The sequence below is a fragment of the Helianthus annuus genome, chromosome 7, assembly GCF_002127325.2.
Source record: "Helianthus annuus cultivar XRQ/B chromosome 7, HanXRQr2.0-SUNRISE, whole genome shotgun sequence".
NCBI classification, from domain to species: Eukaryota; Viridiplantae; Streptophyta; class Magnoliopsida; order Asterales; family Asteraceae; genus Helianthus; species Helianthus annuus.
In genome coordinates this window covers 22424154-22434066 of record NC_035439.2, presented here as the reverse complement: position 1 = coordinate 22434066, position 9913 = coordinate 22424154, and the positions used below count along the sequence as shown (strand labels likewise).

Below are 9913 nucleotides of genomic sequence, written 5' to 3'. Positions count from 1 at the left end.
ATTATAACCCTCTAACACGACATATTTTTTTATCATATAAAACGACATATCTTTTCATCATATTCTCTCCGTTACAACCCCGTAATTAACGTTGTCTCACAGACGAGATAACTCAAATCGACATTAAAATATAATAATACTACTTTAGTCTAATTACAATACAACTTTAATTATAAAACTTTAAATATAATAAGTTAATAACCACCCTCCGACGTCGTTTAACCACCTCGAAACCTGTGACCGTTGTATCCTCCATCATTTTAAAAACGCGAGTAGCCGCACGCGTCAATCACGTGAGCGTGGGACACACATTCATCTGTACAAACCCTGCAAAACACTACAACCACCCCCCCCCCCCCCCTGCCAGTCTCGTGCTTTCATGTTCTCCCCCTCACCCCAAATTTGTCTCTTTCTCCTTTTCCACCCACCACTCCATGCTCTTCCCCATTCTTCCTATACAGTTTTCTTGATTTCTAACCCTTAAAACCCTACTTAAATTTCACAAAACCCACCATTTTAATCTTCGACAGGTATGTTTTCTTCGATCTTTAAGCTTACCCATGTTGTAAATCTTTCATTTTGTTGGGTTTTTTTGGGTTTCTGTTTAAACCCCCAAAAAAAGTTTACATTTTTACCCATTTTAAGTTATGAAAAATGGAATCTGAGGTGGGTTTTTTGTGGGGTTGTGGTTTTATCATGTTCTTGATTGGAACCCACCAAAAAAATGTAGTCTTTTTTGTTTGTTTTTTATCAGGTGAAAGATTCATTGATAAAAGGTGTTACTTTCTGTAAAAAGCTGTTGAATCTAAGCTATAATTCAAGACTGTAAAGTAAAGATGTAGAATAAGTTGTATAGATATAAATAACTGTGTTGTGTTGCAGGGAACCCTTATGATTTAATAGAAAATTAGAAACCCTAATTGAAATTGTTGAATTGAAATGGGTTGTGCTCAATCGAAAATTGAGAATGAGGAGGCTGTTTCAAGATGTAAAGATCGCCGGAATTTCATGAAAGAAGCGGTGACAGCGCGAAATGCATTCGCTTCGGGTCATTCGGGTTACGCAATGGCTTTGAAGAACACTGGGGCTGCGTTGAGTGATTATGCACAAGGGGAAGCTGAAGAGGTTTATCTTCATTTAGGGGGTGGGGGTGGCGGTGGAGGGGAGGCGTCGGAGCCGCCGCCTCCTCCGCCGCCGAATATGGAGCAGCCACTCCCACCGCCTCCGCCACCGGATCCGGCAGAGGCTGAGGCTTACTCGCCTGTGCCGCCGCCAATGCCGAGCTTTTCGCCCACGCCGACTCCGCCGCTGCAGCGGTCGGTTACAATGCCAGCGATTCCGGTTATGAAAAAGAAGGGTAGGAAGTTGGATAGTGGAGCTATACTTGAGGAGGATGAAGAGGAGGAGGAGGAGGAAGAAGAAGAAGAGGAGGTTAATGAGTTGAGATTGAGAAGAGGGCGGAAGAGTGGCGGAAGGGCGGTGGACGAGACTCCGTCGCCGATGCTTCATACTCCGGTGGCTCCGCCTCCGCCGGAGAATAAAGGGACGCCTTGGGATTACTTTTTTATGGTTGATGATAATATACCAGGGGCGAGTTTGAGTGAAGAAGAGGATGACGTTATTGATGAAAAGGATGCGGAAGAGGAGGAAGAAGAAGAAGAAGAAGTGGACCACCATCTCCACCGCCATCCGAACCATCATCTCCACCGCCATCAAAACATTCAAAACCACCACATCCACCACCAGCAGGTGGAGCCGAAAACACCGGAGAAAGTGGTGATGGAGGGGTTTACAACCGAGGAAGAGGAGACACCGGTGATGGTGGCAATGAAGGATAAGAAATTCGCGCATTCTAACACCGCACCACCTGATATTAACCGGAGAAGCAGCGCAGGAGTGGTGAATGGTGCTGGTGGTATGGTTGTTGGATCAAGTAGTGTGAATTTGTTAAAGATTTTGAGCGAAATCGATGATCATTTCTTGAAGGCTTCCGAGAGTGCACAAGAGGTATCGAAGATGCTCGAGGCTACACGGTTGCATTATCATTCCAATTTTGCAGATAATCGAGGTGATAAAACCAGTATAATCTTTATTTATGCGATACTAAATTATTGTGTGATAGTTATTAGTTAGTAGTCATTCGGGCCGGGCCTGACCTGAAACGTCTGTTTTTAACTTGCTTGATTTGGTAGGTCACATTGATCATGCGGCAAGAGTGATGCGTGTGATCACATGGAACAAATCGTTTAAAGGGGCACCTAATGGTGAAAACGGGAACGATGAATATGATGAAGATAAGTATGAAACACACGCCACCGTGCTTGATAAGCTTCTAGCGTGGGAGAAAAAACTCTACGAAGAAGTAAAGGTGCGTGCTAGTTTTTTTTTTTTTTTTTTTTTTTTTTTTGTAACGGTTACTAAAGGGTAAAATGGTCATTTCACATTTGAAACTTTGCCATATAGGAAAAGATTACCAAAAATACGAAAAACCCGTTTTACTTTAATCATGCATAATATTACCAAAAATAAGAACAACCCGTTTTACGTTAGTTATGCATCTTTAACACTTGGTTTCTCGGCGGTTTTGTAGGCCGGGGAGCTTATGAAGCTAGAGTATCAAAGGAAAGTGTCGTTACTTAACAAACTGAAAAAACGTGGTGCGGCTACTGAATCTTTAGAAAAAACAAAGGCAGCGGTGAGTCATTTGCATACGCGATACATTGTTGACATGCAGTCTTTGGATTCAACCGTTTCAGAAGTAAACGACATTCGCGATAGGCAGTTATATCCAAAACTTGTTGCTCTTGTTGACGGGTAAGTCTTTATGTGTATGTATATTGTGTGATATTGCTATGCGTAACTGTTATTGTCAAATGACTAAAATACCCTTGATAAAACGTGCAGGATGTCGAAGATGTGGGATTCAATGTGCGAACACCATGACAACCAGCTAACAATTGTAGCAGACCTCAAATCTCTTGATGTTTCGGGAGCCCCAAAAGAAACGACCAAACACCACTATGAGCGGACCGTTCAGTTGTACCATGTGGTTCAAGGGTGGCACTCGCACTTCGAAACCCTAGTAACACATCAAAAAAACTATGTTCATGCCCTCAACAACTGGCTAAAACTAAACCTCGTGCCCATCGAAAGCAGCTTAAAGGAGAAAGTCTCGTCACCACCACGCATTCAAACACCCCCGATCCAGACGCTCCTCCATTCATGGAATGACGTTCTCCAGAAGCTTCCGGATGAGCTCGCGAAAAGTGCAATTTCGTCGTTTGCTGCGGTTATCGAAACCATTATGAATCATCAAGAGGAAGAAATGAAGCTTAAAGAGAGATGTGAAGAAACTAGAAGGGAGTTCTTGAGGAAGAGTCAATCTTTTGAAGATTGGCATCAGAAGTATATCATGAGACGCGGCCCGCAAGATGAAACGGAGCCAAACCGGGTCACGGGTCCTGACCCGATAGCTGATAGGCAGTTTGCGGTTGAGACGTTAAAGAAGAAGTTTGACGATGAAATGGAAGCTCATCAAAAGCTTTGTATTCAAGTGAGGGATAAATCTTTAGGGAGTCTGAAGATTCGGTTGCCCGAGCTTTTTCGGGCTATGTCGGATTACGCCCATGTGTGCCGGGATTCGTATCAACGGTTGAGATCCATCATGCATTCGCAGAATCGCCAAAACGGAAGTTGAGTTAAGTTTATTGATCTTATGGTTTTATGTTGAAGATCATGTGAAAATTGTGGTTTTTTTTGGACATATGGTATGGTCTTAGATTTTGCTTATTTATTGGCTTGAAGTTACAAGTGGTGTGTTGATGTTTAATATGATGCATTAGCCACTTGTACATTTGGTGGGTCAGTATTAGAAATCAGAATGATGCATGAGCCAGTTGGGACACTTTTGGTACCATTGTATGTTTTTTACTTTTGTATGCATTATTGGTCTTTACTACTTACTGATTATGGGACCACAAGCAAGGAAGGAGTATCATTTCTTGGTACAAGAAGAAAACTAATGCAAGACATTTATGGTTTTTGGTTAAATAGTTCACTCAATTCAACTGTAACCACATTGATCTAATTTATATATTAAAATGTTACATTAAATATAAAATAACCGAATCTGTTCAGAGAATTCTCTCTCAGCAGTAATACTGACTGCGAGGTGTGGTGGCTTGAGTTGGAGGCATTGCTCGACATGTGACGGGTGTGAGGTCTATAAGGTAATTCTTCAAAAGAAGGGGTGTTGGGTGGCATGGCCAGCAGTGACGGAACTAGACAAAAAATCTAGGGGTATCTCAAAATCTTTTTACCGTACATTCATAAGAGAGTCTTTCAATACAACTTACTAAATAATCATCGATTGACTAAGCGAGGCCTAGTCACCAACAATTTATTTTTACTAAACCATTTGTATTATTATTATTATTATTATTATTATTATTATTATTATTATTATTATTATTATTATTATTATATAGTGAATTAATCTTTAGTCAAGATTCTTTTAATGAAAATTTATTTAGAGTTAATTACATAGTCCTTGTGATTTACACAAAGTAACAATATAAGATACTAATAGTTTAAAATCACTTCTTAGGGTACAAACTTTTCATTTTTAACATGTGGGGGTATTAATTACATAGTTAGTCCATATGGTTTACACAAACTAACAATCTAAAGTACTAATAGTTAACTATGGAATTAACGTTAATACCCCACATGTTAAAAAATGAAAAGTTAGTGCCCTAAGAAGTGATTTTAAACTATTAGTACCTTAAATTGTTACTTTGTGTAAACCACAAGAACTAACTATATAGTATTTCGTGTTTATATATTCTAAATTGAATAACATAACATATGTGATAAAATATAAGATTTGAATCAAATAAAAATAATTAATCGTGCAGTGATACAATTAATAAATTCTATTTCATATTTTACACAGTAAGTTAACTAAAAATATGTAAAGTTCATTAATAAACCATGAATAAAAATTACTTTAAGCATATTTATTCATGTGTAGTTGATTGTCATATCACGTTTATTGTTTTTCATTTAGAACGTTAAGAGTGTGGGGTATGGGACGGGGGTTGGGGCGTGGGTGGGCTGAAAACGCCTAAGCCACCACCTTGGGTGGGCTTGGGTTTCGGCGAGGCCCAAGGGATGGGAGTTTAAAGCCGGGCGTGGGGCGGGCTAGCGATCCTATGTGGCCGATTCCTATTCGCTTGTTGGTTATGTCATAGCGGGGCATTTACAATTTAAAATCTAACCGTTTAGCCAAGCCAAGCGGTTCACCCCAATCCAACAGTCAACATCACTATAAATATAACCCCAACCCCACCGGCTACCCCAACCCAAACTGTCACACCCCCAAAATACCACATGCAGAATCACTGCGGGACGTGTGACGTACCAGGATCCAAGCCACTAATCACATTGAACTACGCATAGTATTTAAATAAACATTCCATTCATTTCAAAATATAAATCCAAGTCATAAGTTAAACCAAAGTAAATGTTCAGCGGAAGCATAATGTAAACTGTAAATCAATTGTTTCAAAACATGTGTTCATGATCAACAAAGCAAGTATCCAAGAGTCTTGACCCATGACCACTCCAACACTCCCAGATAGCAAGTCCTTAATCAAGAATCTAAGGACCTGCAAGCATGCAGACAAGTGTGTCAGACGACGCTGGTGAGTTCAAAGTTTGTTTAATACGTTTTAGTTACCAGGTATGTGAATAAAACATTTCGATGATTTGATGTTGTAATAACTCGTTTACCGCTGATGGCTTACAGTTTGTTTGCCCTAACCCCATTGCCTCTATCAAAGCAATGGTCAAGACTGGGATCATTAGTTCACTCCCGACCTCCCCGGTACGGTGTGAGGTTGCCAAACATAAATAGCGCTATTAACTAATACCCCGTTGCCTCCCCGGCAACAATCGGTAGAAGGGACTTGATTGATAGATATGCGAGTATTAACAAACATCCCGTTAACCTGACATTCCTCCCCGGAACGTTTACCAGATGTCCCTCCCCGGGACGCACGCTTGGAAAAAGAGCAGTGAACTCACCTTGGTTTGCTCGGTATGATTAATTACTTATTCACACTTAAACAGTCACAGCCTATGGTATTCACGTATGCGATATCAGTTTACATTCACAAGGTTTACATATAAATGACAGTATGCATTTCACACAGTGATTCTCGAAAGGCACATAGCAGTTACATAACTCATTCAATCCACAGTTCATGTGTATGTTCCGTAATAATACTTAACAGTTAAGTGTACTAGGTGTAAGAACCAAATCATGTCACTTGATCATCATTAAACATTGTTAACAGTAGATACCATGGTTTTACTAGCACAGTCATTCACTATTATAGTTGCAATTTATGTAAACATCGTAACCCACTGTCCAGGCAAAACCTCCCCGGCGAAATACACTTTATGAAGAAACACCATGTGTTTCGTCAAGTTGACATGCGACGAAAGTATACATGTTTCGTCGAGTTATCTAGTGACGAAAGTATACATGTTTCGTCAAGTTGACATGCGACGAAAGTTGACATATTTCGTCGCTAACCCTAACAGACGGTTACTAACTCGTGTGATGCTAACAGTTTGACGGTTTCCTCCATTCAGATCAACTAATACTTTTAACAATGAACATGTACCATGAATATGAACAATCATTAAACTAATCATACACATTTAACAACACACACAATGAATATAGACGTACACAGATCATCTAACAACATACATGTTCCTATTTCCTCAGATTCAATATCAATCTATCGAGTCTTATATTAACAACCAACCCTACTTATATCCATACAGTTTGAATCCGATTAGTTTGTCATTGCAAAAGCATTCATGCCATCAAACCTCGAATAGAACAAGATCAGTCACACAGGCAATTAAATCTAGATTGCAAGAACAAGGACTAATCGGGAAGTGTTGTTCACGTAGATTGACTAGAGCGAAAGAAAGATAACGATACACGAAAAGGCTTCAAACAGGAACAGGCTGCTGTCGAACTCCCAGAGATAGATTATGGTTTAATAAGGAGATGTTTCGTAATCCTCATGCTCGTTTAAATAGGTTAAACAGGCCATTGGGCCACAACCGGTTCTTGGCCGAATCCCCTTATGACGAAACACTTGCCCACCGACGAAACACATGTTTCGTCGGGCCTCATGATGACGGAAGACCCCTTGGTGAAAGGCCCATGTTTCGTCTAAGGTTATTGTTCTGGTTATTTGTCACACTAAATTTCCATTAATCACTTAACCTAAAGCTTTAAACAATAACTCACTAGACATAAATTCTTAATCATTCAAAGTTAATAAAATGATACAATGGGAGGCGAACTATAAAACAGGATTGCGAGATCAATGATATGCAAACGGAAAGGCCTTGAAATCTTGGGTTGTCACATCATCCCCAACTTGAAAGAAATTTCGTCCCGAAATTTGACAAGTAATCCAAAACAGCAAGACGTTAACTCAGGATGACTGTGGATTTTCCGCGGGTACCACACAAACAATCTTGTTGGCTGTCCACCGCTACCCCAACCAAAACCCACTTGATCGAACCCCACACTTGATCGATTGCCTCTTGGACAAACGAAGAAGAGCTAGCTCTTGTCACGAGCGTGGTTGACGCAATGAAGGGCCGACAACCCGGTGAAACGCGTTTTTAGGTTTTTTTTTGTAATTTTTGTAATCGTTTTTAGTGTTTTTTATTTTGTAATTTTTAGGAATTTAATAAAATTTTAGGCTTTATTTAAAATGTTGTGTGTATTTTTTATAATTTTTGTTTTTTTTTATTTTTACTTTAATAAACTGCCAAGCCACGCGGGCTAGCCACGCCCCGCCATACCCCACAGACACGTCACTCACCGACGGGGGGCTCGAACTCCATGTGTCAACTCATGCCCCCAACCCCCGCCCCACCATACCCCACGGTCTAACTAAAAAAATAAGAAATAGGGTTAAAATAGGTTTTGACTTTTGACCTTAAATTTAGATATATTATATATTTATATTACATTCATTGTACTTTTCATCTTCCTAACCAAGAACTAGAAGAACAACGTGAAAGATTGCCGACGGTGACCGGAAATATATATTTTTTTTTTTTGCTTTGATGCTATCTAACTTCACCATCTTCCTCTTTTTCAGGGGTATCCTAATACTTGCTAAGGGGTATTTCATACATAAAACGAAGAAAAATTATTAAAAAATACACTTCGTCAAAAACGTTGAGGGGTATCCCATGCAACCCCTGACGTCCATGTAAATCCGCCCCTGATGGCCAGCTATATGGATTTTGATATATATATATATATATATTTTGTTTTAACTATTTAAAATTTCATTTAATTAAAAAAACTACATAAAATAAAAAAAAGATTAAAAACTTCATGATTTATCGATGTCATATTTTTTTCAAGATTTCTTGTTTCATTTGCAACGTCAATTCCAATTCTGGGCCGATAAGGTGATTGACGGGCATGGCGAGAAATTTCATATCTTTGCGGTTTTCTTTTAGAGGTGTTTTTTTATCGTACGACGCTTGGATATTTTTCCTCATCTCGATCCTTTGTTGTTGGAAGAAATTGAATGTGTCGATTTTTGTCCCAATTTCTTCCAACTGTTAGGTGTACAACATTTTACCCGAGGCCGAACTAGGGGCTGAACCCGAGGCCGAACCCGATCTCCCTCTTTGAATCTGTTTTTTTGACATGTCTCTACCGGGTGGGCGGGAAGGAGAATCATCAAAATCATCCAAATTAAGATCAAGCTTGTCACACCCCCAAAATACCACCTAGGGAACATCCATGTTAGGCGTGTGACATACCAATAACGAGCCACTAATTACATTGAACGCGTACAAGTTTCAAAATAAAATCCTTAGTTATTAATGTAAAATACCATAAACGAGTTTAAATGAAAACCAACATGTTCAGCGGAAGCAAATAGTAAACCAAAGTTAAAATGTTCAAAACCAATGTATACTGTCAATAATCAATCAACTGAATCCTTCCAGTCGACCCATGACCTCTCCAACTACTCCAGACAGCAAGTTCCCATCAAAATACCTAACGACCTACGAGCATGTAACAAGTGTGTCAGACAACGCTGGTGAGTTCATAGTTTTACGAAAACGTTGGTTACCAAGTGTTTAGTTAATCCATTGAATTTAAATCCAAAGCAATGTTGATAATATCTCGATACTGAACAAGACGGCTCCTGATGTATGTTTTGCCCGTTCCCCAGTGCTCCTATCACAACACTGGGCATGACTGGGTCATTAGTTCACACCCGTCCTCTCCGGTACGGGGTGAGGGTGCCAAACCTAAGTAGCGCTACCAACTAATACCCCGTGTCACACCCCAACTGATGGCGGAATCATCGGGGCGCGACACTGAGCGAAACAGATTGTCCAGAAGTTTCCATAGCAATTATCATTACTATTCAATTTAAAATAACATGTCCCATACCATGTCTCAAACAATAAACAAATTATTACAGACCAAATCTAGGCAATTAATTCTGTTCCGACAACTCAGATTTAGATATAGCAATTGTTTCTCTGCTTCTAGAGACCCTTGATTCAATTACTACAGACAACTATTTGTTGGACTCTAGAACTTTATTCTAGCCTCGCTTTCCTAGCAGATAAGCATCCTAAACACCTGTCACATACGTTAAAATAAAAGTCAATACACATAGTGTATAAGCGAGTATACAAGTTTGATAATAGCATATAGAGTTCGAAATAGTTTATGCATAACCAGCACGTACACAGAGGAAAACGAAGCATGTTAATTATCGACACGAATCTATCGATACCAATGACTGCGGGTTGACTGCCCGAGGCAGTTCGT

The 9913-nt window shown here is 39.7% G+C and overlaps 1 protein-coding gene across 1 annotated transcript; it reads left to right on the top strand.

The window, feature by feature from the left end:
- Window positions 1-295: 295 nt before the first annotated feature.
- LOC110890304 (protein ROLLING AND ERECT LEAF 2) lies at window positions 296-3958 on the top strand. The gene is made up of 5 exons (XM_022137897.2): window positions 296-530; window positions 883-2068; window positions 2193-2368; window positions 2591-2814; window positions 2905-3958. The coding sequence occupies exons 2-5, from the start codon at window positions 940-942 to the stop codon at window positions 3695-3697; spliced, it is 2322 nt and encodes a 773-aa protein (XP_021993589.1). The 5' UTR covers window positions 296-530; window positions 883-939; the 3' UTR covers window positions 3698-3958.
- Window positions 3959-9913: the final 5955 nt, after the last annotated feature.

Coding starts and splice junctions, on each gene's coding strand:
- LOC110890304 (XM_022137897.2), top strand. CDS start 940: ATGGGTTGTGCTCAATCGAAAATTGAGAATGAGGAGGCTGTTTCAAGA. Junction 2,069..2,192: donor CAATTTTGCAGATAATCGAG/GTGATAAAACCA, acceptor TTGATTTGGTAG/GTCACATTGATCATGCGGCA. Junction 2,815..2,904: donor CTTGTTGCTCTTGTTGACGG/GTAAGTCTTTAT, acceptor TAAAACGTGCAG/GATGTCGAAGATGTGGGATT.